At 50.3% G+C, this 14,663-nt stretch overlaps 1 protein-coding gene across 1 annotated transcript in view; it reads right to left on the bottom strand.

The window, feature by feature from the left end:
* Positions 1-14,663, bottom strand: part of Itgb5 (integrin subunit beta 5) — a 117,963-nt gene that overhangs the window by 7,773 nt on the left and 95,527 nt on the right. The window contains exon 11 of the mRNA XM_021184827.2: positions 977-1,199. Coding sequence (XP_021040486.1) covers positions 977-1,199 — 223 coding nt within the window. The remainder of the gene's footprint in view (positions 1-976; positions 1,200-14,663) is intronic.

Genomic DNA, 14,663 nt, shown 5'->3' with positions numbered 1-14,663 from the left:
ACAACTGCAGGCTCTGCGCGCATCGGCTCACTTCATTATCAGCCTGGCCAGACATTTGCAGGGGGAAATCTGCCAAAAGAAAATCACACACTTGTGCTCCTCCGCCAAGGAGTAACACTGCCTGTATGGCCACTTGTTTCTGTTTGGTGCCCGGCTTCCCCCCGCTGCCTGCCTGGCTCCTCAGCTCCAATGATGACACAGCTGTTATCCAGCAAGTTCTGGCAGCCAACAACAGGCATGCCTGTGCTCCAGGCATCACTGTGGCTTGACTCTTACAACTGACCTTTGTTGCTCTCCAAAGCGGAGGACGGTCATCAGGCTGTGTGACCCGACCCAGCGCTGAGCCAGTGTCTGCAGCCTAGACAACCTCTACATCCGTCCGTCCTGCTCTATTATCAGTATAAATAGAGCAGAAGAATCCAAAGCCCCCACACTCGCTACAGGCATCCCTATCTAGGTCGGCTCCTTTCCATCCTATTTGCCTTTTGATTACAGTCTGTTTAATGCCGCAGTTCCCACAGGCCTGATCTATGAAGCATTGTTTGGGAGATGTTCTGTGGAGGACCGTAGTCACTCGGAGAAGGATGCACACCACGTCCTCCCCCACCCCCTTTTCTTGAGCAAACTATAGCATGCTCAAGGCTCTGAAGGTGCTGTTGCATCTGAACCCAGCACCAGGTCTGTCTCATTCCCTGCTGTCACTCTGCAAACTCTAAACTTGCTCAGACTGGATCAGTGATGTTGCTTTTTGTGGACTATTTTACCTTTTCCTCTGCCGATCCTCTCTTCCTCTCCACAACCACCAAATGACAGCATTTCATAGCTAGTGCTTTGGCGACTGTTAGTACAAGTTCTGTTTGGCAGTCAGGCTGTATATAAATGGGAGAGGTTAGGCAGCAAGCACAAGAGGCTGTCTAGGGAGGGCTGCCTGATGAAAGACAGACCTGGGCTTGAGGGTGGAAGAGCAGGCCCTTACCTCTTAGAGCTGCAAGCATCCGGGCAGGTTGGGCACTTCTCACACGTCTCCCCAAAGGCTCCAGGCTCTGTGCACTGGCACTGCCCACAGACACAACGGCCTCGGTCACTGCAGATCTGCCCATCCTTGGCCCTGCATGTGCTGACGTCTGTTGAGCAGTTACAATTGTCCCCAATGTAACCTGCGTGGCATTTGCATTCTCCACAGTGACACTCTCCGTGGCCTGAAAGGACACACACCTGCATCAGTCAGGACCTGATGGTCTTTCTATATGATGGACACATCCTCCCCGCCCCCCACCCCGTGCCTGCCATGTGCCAGGGAGAGGAATCCTACAGAGACTGAGGCACAGCAAGGGCCTGATAAGACCACAGGATAATCCACGTGACCTGGCAGGGTATAGACTGTTGCTATTAAATGGTCCAGTCCCTGGCCAAGCTATGGCACAAAACCAGAAAAGCTTCCTGATTCAGTAGATTTGTGAAAATAGTCTCCCATTATGTCCACACCAGAAACTGAATATCGGGAGGCAAAGCTACCCGAGATTAGGCAGAGCAGCCTCTTCTGGACAGTCCGATTGGGCCCTAAACCTACCTACAAGGTTCATACAACAGAACCCCCAGGGGCTTGGGGGGTGACTACAGAAGGAGGCTAAGGGACATCAGAAGCAAGACACTCTGCAGCTGGCATGCAAGATAACCAAGAAATGCAAGGAAACTTTGCTCTAGGGGAGCAACTGGGGAGACCTACCACCTCCAGGGATGTGAGGGAGTACAACTCCTGCACCCTGACTTCAGCCAGAGGAAACAAACTTGGGACTTTCTGACCTCCCGACAGCTTGAATGCATAAAACATATGGTGATTTGTTACAGGCCCAAGCAAAACTGAGCCGGCCACACTTCCTGAGTCCTAGCAAGATGTTGACTTCCAGCTCTGACCCTGAGGCCCCGCCTTTGGGGTGGGTTGGGGGTGGTGAGGGAAGGCTCCGGAGCCTCAGCCCTCACTGGTACTCAAGCATTCTCACTTGTATTCACACCTGGCACTGACTGTGGTGCCGTCGGCTCCATCCATTCTCACAGTAACCCACGAGGCAGGTGCATTATTCATTTTATGAGACACGATACTGGGTGGTGCCGCCGTACCCCTTTAATCTCCACTCTTGGGAGGCAGAGGCAGGTGGACCTCTGAGTTTGAGGCCAGCTTGGTCTATAGAATGAGTTCCAGGACAGCCAGGGCTACACAGAGAGACCCTGTCTTAATCACCCCTTCCCCGCTAAAGGCACTCTTGAATGAAACTGACTCATAGAAGAGACAGCTCACAGAAGGTCACCCAGTGAGCTGCAGTAGAGCCCAGTCAGCTCGGTGTATCTGGTCTAAACTACTCTGCTGTCTCCTACAGCAGGTTTAGCCATCATGACAGCCTACCGGGGGCAACCTCACTCTCCTTGCTGGATGGGTCCTGTCCCCAGCCTGTCAGGGAGGAGGTGTAATAGAAATTAAATTCTACTGCAACTGTCATGTGCTTGCCAAAAGCAGACTCTGAGGATAGAAGCAGCTCTCCTCCAAATGTCCTCTGAAACTGTCCTGGCTAGACCCTGGCCCTGCAATCGCACATAGCTAAGGGTATTACAGACATTGTGTCCTTGAGAACTGGAAGGTCAACCGTCTCCAGCAGAGGTTTGCTGTTACCCCCTGGTATAAGAATGCCTGCAGTGGGAAGAAGGAGCTGAAGCACGTCCACAAAACGCACTCTGCTTGGCCTGGGACTCTGCTTTGGCAGCCCCAGCAATCTGTCTCAGCAGGGCTTTCCTTCCCCAGCTTGTTTCAGGGGGATGCTGTAAGCAACAGATTGGATGCTGTTCGCTTGTTCTCTCTACTGGGCTCCCCTAGTCACCTCTGTTGGATGGCCAAAGGGCCCAGTTTGATGATGGTTTTGCTGTCTGTCTGCGACTTGTTGCTTGTTCTTTTCGCTTGCTAGATCCCTAGCAAATGCAGTCCAATCAAAACAAGAAGAAGTATGGCTGTTGTATCTCGTTGTTAGGAACAGGGAGGCGTTGCCTCGAGGTTCTACAGGCCTCAAGTGTAGTGTCATTGTCACTGCCTGGAGCTGGGCATAACTAACGCGAGTGTCCTGAAAAGCACGGATACTGGCTCCTCTGGGGATCTCAATTTTTCAAGTGCTATAAATGGCTCACTCTTCCTAAGGCTCACTTTCATTTGTGTGTCTCTCTGGGTAGCTACATGCACGTGTGTCCACTGGTCCAGAAGAGAGGGTGTCACAGCCCTCAGAGATGGACTTGGCAGGCTGTTATAAGCCTCCTGACATGCGTGCTGGGAATTGGAGTTTGTTCTGCAATAACAGCATGTGTTCTTAACTACTGAACACTCTGTCTCTGTCTCTCTCTCACTCTGTCTCTCTCTCTCTGTCTCTCTCTCACTCTCTCTCTCTAAGTGGCTCATTTTAAAGGCTGACTGTTTTAGCAGCGTATCTTCCTCATTGGTGCCTGTTGCTAAGGCTGACATCATCAAGAAAAGCAGGAGATTGAATGTACTGAGTGTCCACCCACAGGTGAGTTCAAGACTGGAGAGCAGAGCTTTGGAAGTCATCACAGTGGGGCTCAGCAGTGAATTCACCTCCATTTTGGAGTTGGCTATTCTGACACTGGATCCCAGCATGCTCCTGGCCACTGATGAATCTGCTCCACAATATAGGTTAGGACCTAACTTTAGAGAGGCTATAGCCACTCAACTTCCTGGCCCTCTTCTTCTGGCTTATCTTCTCTGCAGTGCACACAACCTACCAGAGACAGGAAGGGGACCATCTGGAGTGTCCCTGTGTACCAACACTCCTTCATATCATAGTGTCTCCACTCACTCTGGGGCTCCAAGCCACAGGGCATTTCACAGGCTGTGCTGAGGCATACGGCCAGGCCTCTGGGAAGGGAAGAATGCCAGGCAGGCTGAGAGGAGGCGGAGGAACTCACGGCCCACACCACACAGTAGCTGGCATGTGATGTGGCCGCCACAGGAACACGCCCGTACAAGGTCACAGTCACACGGGATTCAGGATGACAACTGTCTCCCCACCAGCATGTGACCAGCACTACTTTGGGACCTGAGCAATGGCTACCCCCCACTGGAGTCTTCAAAGATGAAATGGATCTAACATACATAAACCCCTCACTTTTGCTCCAGGGACTGTGTTGGTCAAGAGCCTAGCTTAAATTGAAGTAGTTTATGGCTAGAGACAACCTTCATCTGATATTTCTTTATGGGAAATGTGCAGAAAGGGTAAAGAGTGTGGCATGAGTATCCAGACACTTGGCCATACTCCACCAGTTGGCACCACGTTTGGCTTTATCATATCTATCCATTCATCATATATAGTTTTAAAAATTAATCTCGGGATCTACTTTAGGGGGCAACTTTCTGTTTTCATTTTCTGCTTAGAGACATGCATTTACTAAGTTGCCCAACCTGTCTTGAATCCATACAATCCTCCCAGGCAGGCCTTGGATCCTCGCACCTCAATTACCTGAGTAGCTGGTTCCGCCAGAGAGCAATGTACAAGATGGCTCTGACCCCTTCCAATAGTTCACACATCACAACCCTCCAGAAAGCAAGGGCGTCAGAGCCACAGAAGGCATGGCTGCTGCTGTATTTTCCAGCTTGAGGAACTGTAAGCTGAGATCTAACTTCCTTTCTGCCTCTGGTTTTGGCAGCACTGCAAAGCGATCCACATGCAACTTCAAGCAGTATCCCAAAGCATCGACATTTTGGAGCTGTGCACTACTCCATGGGTGGGTTTGGGGTGCAGTGTGTGTGTTCAAGGGAAGGGGACCTTGATTTTCCGGTGACCACACATCTACGTGCAAAGGTCTTCTTGCTGTAAAATGGGTATGCTCAGTAGTGGTGCCTGGAGCTCTGTACCCCCAACCACAAAGGCTGAGTAGCAAGGAAGCCCCACTTGTTTGTGAGCACATCTGATACCTTGAGGGTCCCAGAGCTCCAAACACCCAGCACAATGCCACGCTAGATCCAAAGAGCAAGAGAGCACCTAGGGAGTCTGAAGAGATGACTCAGCAGTTAAGAGCACTGACTGCTCTTCCGAAGGTCCTGAGTTCAAATCCCAGCAACCACATGGTGGTTCACAACCATCTGTAACAAGAACTGATGCCTTCTGCTGGTGTGTCTGAGGATAGCTACAGTGTACATACATATAATAAATAAATAAATAAATCTTTAAACGAGAGCTAAATGTACAAAGCTAAATGTAATGCTCTTGCCCCTAGAGCAAGAGTCAAGAGTCAGTGGAAGATAGCACAGGAGAGATCACCACAGGCTCTTGGAGGAAACAAGATCCACCAGAGTCACAGTGTCCAGGAAGCATCTCCCATCCCCAATGCAGCACAGACTCGGCAAGCAAATACAGCAGCTGTAGAGGAGAGTGCGAAGAGCCCAGTCTACCTGAGAAAGAGCTGGGAACAGGTGAGAGGCTGCGACACAGCAAACCTCTACACGTGGCCGTTTGGTCTCCTTATTTGAGTACTCCAAAGCAAACGTAAAGAAAACCAGATGAGGAAGGACTGCCAAGGCCTGTACTTGATGACATTGTGGAGGCCACCAATGTTCATGTCCTTAAGGGATCCTAGTCCCCAGTGGAGACTCTAGTAGGTATAGTTTGGTGGTCATCTGACTGCTCACTGCCTTTTAAAGACAGCAAAAGAGCGAGGGAGGTGGTTTAGTGGTACAGCCTTTGCCTAACATGCACAGAGCCTTGCTTCCATCTCCAGCACCACACATCAAACACAAAGCTAAATGTAACCAGGCGAAGATGTGGCACCCCCCACTGTGTCCTTCACACTGGATGCTGTTCCTAACTAATAATAGGGATCTTTCCCAGGGAGGTGGGCTGGGCCCCAGCATCTGCAACATAGCACCACAAAGTAATACTGGTAGTGACTGGTAGCAGCAGGCATCTTGACAACTGCCTGTCATCTTGACTCAAAGTTTCCCAGTGTCCATTAAAACTATAACCTGCCCAACATCATCAGCACCTTACAGATCTGATACATTGTATCCTTATTGGAATGTCTGCCCTTAGACACCATTGACATCTTAGTATCTGTGCACCCTTGTCCTCTCCTAGCCATAGGAACACATGTATTAAAGTGACAAGAGACATTTGGCTCCTGCTCCCAGGATCAATAAAACCATCAATTGCCAGTGTTATAGGGCCCAGAGGACTTAAAGTGAAGTCTCTTCATCAAAAAGTCAAGTCAAGCCGGGCGGTGGTGGCGCACGCCTTTAATCCCAGCACTTGGGAGGCAGAGGCAGGTGGATTTCTGAGTTCGAGGACAGCCAGATCTACAAAGAGAAACCCTGTCTTGAGGAAAAAAAAAAAAAAAAAAGTCGAGTCAATGGACTAGAGATATGGCTCAGGGGTTGTTAAGAGCACTGACTGTTCTTCCAGAGGTCCTGGTTCAGTTGCCAGCGACCACATGGTGGCTTACAACCATCAGATGCCTTCCTCTAGTGTGTCTGAAGACAGCTATAGTGTATTCATATAAATAAATGAATTAAAAAAAAAGTCAAACCAAATTATAATGCTATCAAGACAGGACACTGAATTCAATGATGCCTGTTTAATATCATGCAGACATAAATATGTTTTCATCACACAGACAGGGAATATTAGGGACAGTGGCGCACTGCCAGGAATGGCTACACATGTAACTTACAATCAGCACCTCCTTTGTCAGAATGATTGGCAGCTAAATGAACAGGAAGTTGTAAATGTGCTTGTTTATACAGAATTCACCAAACAGTGCTTGTGTGGGCTGGCAGCCAAGTCTCCCTGCCTCTTTCTACTACAGAATATTGGCTATTCAGAGGCCTGGGCTAGAGTTGGGGAGCCAGTGGCCTGAGGCCTGGGCTAGCGTTGGGGAGCCAGTGGCCTGACAGGCAATGCGGGGCAGTGAGAGGAAGCTCAGCACTGATGCTTCATGAAGGTGGAGAAGATCGAGGGGGAGGGTATCAATGGGGTCCCAGGACGAGGTCCAGCAGGCAGGCAGGCAAGCCTGTGGGGCTGTGAGCACAGACATCTCCCACAGGCAAGCTGGACAAGACAGGACAGGAAGGAAACATGAGGATTGCAGAGCTTTCTTCTGAAAGGAGGAGGTTTGGGAAACCGCTCTGGGGAGAAATAGAGGTGTGGAAACTCTAAAGGAATCACAGGCAGACTGGCAGAGAGAAGACGACTGAGGCCAAGGCTGTGCCTCTGTAATATGCCCTGCAGGGCGGAGCTGAAGATGCCGAAAAAGTAAAGGGAGAATGGGCTGGACCAAGTTCAAATCCTCCCTGTGCACTGTGACCTTGAAGAAGCCTCTAAACTCCTGGAATGTGTTTCCTTTCCTGTCAGTAAGAATAACACTGTATGGCAATGCCCTAAAAAATACCTGCCCTTATGCAAGGGAAGCCTGCGACATGGTCTATGGCCCATGGCGTGCCCTGGAAATGAGACAGAAATGCCTGCCCCAAACAGTGGGGCTTGGATAGAAGGGAGAGCTATGAGGCAGACACTGAGGACTTTAGGAAACAGGGTGATTGTGTCAGAGACAAGAAAAGTAGAGGATCTGACAGCGGGGCAGCACCACCTTGAAGGATGGAAGGAGTAAAGAGCGGAGAGCTGTGGACTGCAGGCGTCCCCGAGCAGAGAGGAGGCGCCCAGCCTCCCTAGGCCTACTCCACGATCACAGAGACATCACTCTCAGGACAAGCAAGGGTGGGGCTGGCCATGAAGAGACATATGACCCAGGCAGGGGACTCTGAAACATCTAGATCTTGAGGCAGCGGTCGGAAGGATTCTGGGGTCAGATTCTAGCCTGCACCCTAGTCTGCCTTACGTCTTGGCTCTTTATTTCTAAGTGAGGCTAGTAGAAACGGCTCCTTACCAGGCAGTCCTGTGAGGTAAGCCTACCTGTAGGCTTCAACATGCTTGGCATTCAGTAAGCACCGCCTTCCTCACTCCTATTGTTGCTGTCACGCTAGAGGGAGGCTTCATGACAACTTGATGGAAGGCCTCCAAAGCTGGAAGTTCCCACGGGTTACCTGATCCACGCCCAAGCTGGGGTGCAAAGGACCTACACTGCCTTCGAGCACCAGGGCCTGGTGGAGCTGCTGAACCTCAGCCAGGAAGTCTAGGCAGAGTGGCTGACAACGCAAAGGCCCATTGGGCCCCGCCTGAGGAGTTCTCTGGTGTCCTCATCATCGGCATATCCAAACTTGAATATACACATACATTTTGAATCAGCAAAGAAGGAAGGCAAGCCTGGCTGTCCTCAGTTCCAGGCCCAGAAAGGCAGCCCCCACTCTACTTCACCACAGGCTGGGCTTTCCGAGTCTGGAAGACAGTGGGCTTGAGGGAAGAAAGGACCATCTCAATGGAGAAACTGAGAATGGCTCTCACCCTCTCAGACTCAACTGCGAAGAGTCCCAAGCAGGCAGAAGTCACAATCTTGGGGGTACAAACCACCTCTCCCAAAAACAGCTCCCCTTTAGTTTTAGAATCTACTGGCTCCCTTCCCCAGGGAGGCCATTCTGGCCGTGGGAAGGCTGAAGGGAAGATGGCCCTCAGCCTGGAAGGGTGCTTGCTTCATTTCTCTTCAAGGTCTTCCCTACCTCCCTCCACCCAAACATCTCACCCTCATGTGTATACACACCCACTACCTGCCCATGGCTGTGCCTCCTCTCCCCTCACAGCCCGAGGTTGAGGTCACCTTCCTTCAGATGCCCTCTCTGCCACAGCTGTACCTCAGCTTTCAATGCCTCACAGTCCCTCTTAGCTTCAGAACAGGCGACATAAACAGGAAGGGGTTAAAGAAGCATAGGACGTATGTGAGCTGGGGGACCTGGTTCATCCCAAGTAAATTCCCTGGCACCTCAAGTCCGCCCTCACTTCTGTTCCAGGCATCTGAGTGAAACTTTGGGCAGGGGTGGAGTTCTCCAGCAACTGTCATGAGAACAGAGTACCAAGATGGCAGCTTTGTGTGGTATAGAGTGTGTGTGTATGTGTGTGTGTTTGCGCACACACATGTGTGCGTGAATCTGTCTGTCTGTCCTGCAATGCTCATAATCTCTTCCTCTGTGCCTGTGGGAAGGGAGACTTAGGAAGCCTCTGCACTCCAGCATCCTGACACTCTGATGCCAGACTGTGCAGTCTTCTCAGGTGAACTGACTCTGTGCCCAGACACACACTCAGGACTCTATTTGGGACTTTGAACAGGAAGGGGAAATCTCTTCGGAGACATACTATTCCTGTTGACAAACAAGCTAGAGTTATGTAATTGACCCTCGCTGTCCTCGTGAGCCCCTGGCTGGCCAGGGTGTCTCCTCCTACTCTGACCTACTCGGCTGTTCAACACTTCCCCTCCACACACAGACCTTAGTTACAGAAAGAGCCAAGACAGAGGACTTCTGAGATGCTCGGGATGTCCCTAGCTCCCTCGGAGGGCTCTCAGCTGCAACTAGATAAACTGCTGGCAACATTATTTCCTTCCCAGCAACTCCTGAGCTCCGGGCAGCCTCCCCTATGGGGAAGCACAGCACAGCTAGCTGATTTAAGCCAGCCCCACTGAGAGAGTCCTGCTGAGACCCAAACTCTCCAATCCCCCCTCTGAAGCCCAGAGGCTGGACTCGAGTGCCTGGCCCATCCTTAGCAATCTTTACCTACTTCCTGGCTCTGACCAGAACAGTGCCTTTCACACACACACACACACACACACACACACACACACACACACACAGAGAGAGAGAGAGAGAGAGAGAGAGAGAGAGAGAGAGAGATGGTCTGACTGAGACCCACTGAGATTAGGCCATGGGAATCTCCTCAGAACGGGTGACAGGATCCTGGCAATCTGCCAGAGCTACACCTAGACCTGGATTGCTTCCCAAAGGTGCTCGTGTTTAAGGCTTGTTCTCCAGGTTGGCACAACAGGGACAGAGTGGGACCTAGTGGAAGGCAGTTAGGTCACCAGGGGTATGCCCTTAAAGGGAATGTTGGGATTTTGGCTCCCACCCCTGACAAGGCCTGAGGCCCCTCATGCTACCTCAACACAGGAGAGAAGGAATGAACCTGAAATTCCCAAAACCATGGCCAAAACCCTGCTTTTCTCCTCTTATATTGCTTTCTTCAGGCATCTTGTCACAGCGATGGAAACCTAACACAACTAGATACTACTCTATGCAATGTACACACATTTCCTTACTCTGCCCAAGAACTCTCCGTAATGAGTACAGTCACTACCCTGATTTCAACAGGTGTGGGAAATGAAAAACAGAGTGGCCAAGTAAGTTCGCCATAGCTCTACAGTAGGCAGATGGCAGAGACACGGACCACATTTGCTTGACTCGAGTCTACTGTCTGGCTCTGGGATATAGTTCGGTGGTAGAACACTTGGTTATAGGAGTCTATACTTTTTCTTTGTTTATTTAAGATGGTGTCTCATCGTGTATCCCTGGCTGTCCTGGAACTTACAGACATCCACCTGTCTCTACCTCTCAAGCACTGGGATTAAGAACTTGTACCACCATACCCAGCATAGGGGGTCTGTGTTCTAGAGTATGTCCTCTCTGGGAAGGGCAATCACGATTGATAATTAGCCTAAGGAAATTCAAGGTCTGATATCATAAAGATGGTGTAGACCCGTGCACAAACCTGGCTCATTTCACCAGAGGCACTAAGCCAGTCTTGGCCTGCCTGATCTTCTCTGTTGAACAGGACTAGCTGGCCGAGCTGCTGGCTTCTCCACCACCATAGCTGTTGCTGATGTGTGACTTGGGCCCTGGGCCGGGAGGCCAGCAGGCCTCTGGTTAATGAAGCCTCTGATTTAGAGAGAATGGAGGATGGAGAGCATCCAACTTAGCAGGCAGCCTAGAGGGAAGGGTGGGAATGTAAGCTCCTTGGGGCTGAGGGCCGGAAGTATGAGCGGGTGGAGTGGGTGGTCAGGACCTGGCAGGAGCTTGGCATGATCCTTCAGGGCCAGGGTACCCAAGGATGAGCTCCTAGGAGCCAGGCTTCCCAGAGCACCATGCCCCATCTCAGGCAGGTCCATCCTGTGTCTGCCCCAGCTTCCACAGAACTGTCTCTGTGATCTCAACTGTAATAGGAACCAGGCAGTGCTATACACACTTCAGCTATATAGAGAGCCTTCAGTGGCTCTTCTTCCCCCTCCTCCCCTTCCCCTTCTCCCTCCTCCTCCTCAGAATATAACATCTGCATTTCCACCTCCTGCACAACTTGCAAGGAAGTCTAATGCAGGACCCCCTCCGCTCCTCCTGAAGTCATTTCACCTGCTCCTGTTTCTCTTTCTTCTTCTAACGATTTATTTTATTTTGATATACATTTGTTCTGCCCGCTTGTATATGTGTGCGTGCAAGGGTGTCAGATGCCCTGGAACTAATACTACAGACGGTTGTGAGCTGCCATGCGGATGCTGGGAATTGAACCTGGGTCCTTTGCAAGACCAGCCAGAGCTCTTAACCACTGAGCCAACTCTCCAGCCCTGATCCATCTCTTTGGGCATCTCTGGGTCTGGTTAGCCTCTCAGAGAGCCTCTTAGAGCTAACGTGAGCAGAGTTTCATTTTGGATCCATCACTCTGGCTGCAGTATGGCCAACACACAGACTGGGACAGTAGAAGCAGAGGTGGAGAAATGTTAAGCCTTCAAAGGGGGTAAGAAAAGGTCAGCAGCAGATGGATGGAGAGGCTGGGATACAGGGTAGCTTTTAGGCTTCTGCCCTGAAGTGAGACAAAAAGACCTGGGAGAGCCATGCTGAAGGGAAAAGGACAGAATTCAGCTGGGGACATACTAGAGTAAGAACATGCAAGAGGCTCCCAGAACTCAGTGATCAGTTGAGCAATTTGGGTTGTTGAAGGGGTACCCTAGAGAGAACTGGGTGAGGAACTCCCACCCTGGAGGCTGGCTAGAGACTTGAAGGTAGGTCAAGGGTATTGCCAGGACAATGGTGAAGGAGATGTGGGTTGAATCCGAACGGGACTGAGCTCAGGTCTGAGGAGAGGCAACCAACGAAGCCGGTGCCTGCAGACAGCTGTCCTGAGAGACGCGGCTGTGAACAGAGAGGGGAGATGGGAGCACACAGCTCGGTGGGAGCTCGTTTGTTCTTTCTTCCTGACCTTCCTACCCCTTTTCTCCTCCTCTCCTACTTTCTCTTCCTCACTTCAAACTGCAACATGTTTGGAAGCTGACTGGTCAGGCGTGGAAGCACACTCCTCTATTCTCTGTACTCATCTGGGAGAGGCAGGAGAGGAATCAACACAGCTTTGAGGCCAGCCTGGTCTATATAGAACATTCCAGGCCAGCAAGTGCTATGCAGTGCAGCACTGTCTCGAAAAAAAACCAACAAACAGCTGACACTTAATAAATAGGGAGAGTGTATTCCTTGCCTTTTCCTGTGCCTTACTTATCCCACGAGCCCACAGAGCAATACAAGATCAGTCTTGTATTTGTGTGTGCCCGGTGCCTAGCTACCATGGTTTCCAGCTCTCAGAAGACACTCAGGATGTGCTGCTGATGGCTGGACAGACCCTAAGTCCTGGGGGAAGACAGCCAACAACGAGCATGACAAAACACTGATCTCCAGGCTTCAGTGTGATTCTTGACAGTTAAGGTACCCCAGAGAAGAGAACGGAGGCTTCTCCTTCATTCCTTTTCCACAGACACAGTCAAACAGAAACCAAAGGCTTTGCACCCCGCTCTGTTGCCAATACAATGTTCCAATCTCCCAGCACACACATCATCTGACACTCACACACACTGATGCATTCTTGGCCTTGGGCCAGCTATCCCTGTCCTTGGCTTACTGTTGACAAAACAGTCAACTATTTTGGGGATGGTACTTCCCCAGGAGCGGCTCCCACCCTCTGCCTTTCCTGTGTCTGGACCACAAGCTCGTGTCTGAAGAGCAAACTATGATCACTCTGACAAAACCAGGATGGCACTGCTTTAAGCCACACTTCTGTAATGGAGGCTGAGACTCCATTGTTAATGGTCACAGAGTCCTTCCAAAGAGTACCATTGCCTTCCTGGCCCCTTATGTCCATGATGATAGTATCCCAGCCATGAGGGAGACAGGGGAAGTCTGCTGTGACTGATAAAATCTAACTCAAGAGAGACTTGTTTAGATAAAGACTAACTGGGCATGACTTAGAAATGTGGGGCTCAATGTAGAGTGATGGTGCTGAGGGCGGAACCAGGAATCCAGAGGTTTGGGCAAAGGGTCAAACTAGTCAAACTTAGGCAACCATGGAAGAAATGACCACAGTGCAAGTGGCAGTACAAGGCTCTTCTTTCTGGTTTGACTCTACAGTCAAGAGCCACACGGAGCAGGTGAGACAGGGTGGTACACACCTCCCAGCTGATATCTCTCTCTCTCTCTCTCTCTCTCTCTCTCTCTCTCTCTCTCTCTCTCTCTCTCTAATTTTAAGGAACTTTAGTCTAGGTTCTGGGCCTCAGTTTCCGCAAAGTAGATAATACATATTGACCTACTATATGCAGCCAGTTCTATTAGGAAAGTCATGCGATGTAAAACAAAGAAAACCCCCTCCTGTTTAGTGCTTACTAGTGTTGAATGCAAAACACTAGCATCCATCTATTTTCAAGGACGCAATATCCAAGTCATCAAAGAGCTTTAAAAAGCATTTATTTATTTTATGTGCATGAGTCCATGTGTGTATGTGCACAGACCAGAAGGTGGCATAGGGGGCCTCTAGAATTAGTTATAATTATTAGCTGCCAGGTGGATGCTGAGAACCAAACCCAGGCTCTCTGAAAGAGCAGCCAGTGTTCTTTACCCCCAAGCCATCTCTCCAACCTTGTAACAAGTGCTTTAAAATAGTCTCCCTCCATTATTAGGCTTGCCTGCTGCCTAAGGTCAGCTCTGTGCAATCAAGTAGCCCCTGCCTAGGACTTCCTTAGCACAGGACATGGTTGGGTTCCTTTAGACTTTGTGGGGTGGGGTTGTGGATGAGCTTAGAGGTCAATGGTAGCCCAGAAAGAGGAAGGAAAGGATCCTGGGCCATTCCAGACTCCAGGGAATACTTGAATCTCGGTGGTGCTCCAAGGGCAGTGTTCCCAGGAAGGGACACTCACCTCCAAGGACACAAAGCACCCTTACATCCTGCCCTGCCCCTGCCAATAATAGAGTGCACCGGAGTACCCAAAACCGGGACCAAAACACAAACAAACATTGGCTCGTTTCCTGAGACAGAGACGGAAACCCCATTAGGAATAACTGTTTGCACCGCCAGAGGTCTCTCAGACTTTCAAATTGAAGAAGAGTGGAAATTTTTCTAACACCATTATCCTAGGACACTTAAAGGCTAATAGCATCTATACCCATATGACAGAGACCTAAGCTTTGGCATCTTCACGGTCTCCTTAAATTTGCATCTTTAGCTTATTAAATGCCATTGTGTCTCTCTTTAGCCAAACTTCATCAGTTTACAGATCGGGCCTGAAGCTGGAAAGCAGAAGCCTGGGCTTGGGTCTTCTATTTGCATTCATCCCTTTCTCTCTCTCTCTCTCTCTCTCTCTCTCTCTCTCTCTCTCTCTCTCTCTCTTTTTCTTTTTTTTCAAGACAGGGTTTCTCTGTATAGCCCTGGCTGTCC

The sequence above is a fragment of the Mus caroli genome, chromosome 16, assembly GCF_900094665.2.
Source record: "Mus caroli chromosome 16, CAROLI_EIJ_v1.1, whole genome shotgun sequence".
Taxonomy (NCBI): domain Eukaryota; kingdom Metazoa; phylum Chordata; class Mammalia; order Rodentia; family Muridae; genus Mus; species Mus caroli.
The sequence above is the reverse complement of the archived record's forward strand: the minus strand, read 5'-3'. Positions and strand labels throughout refer to the sequence as shown.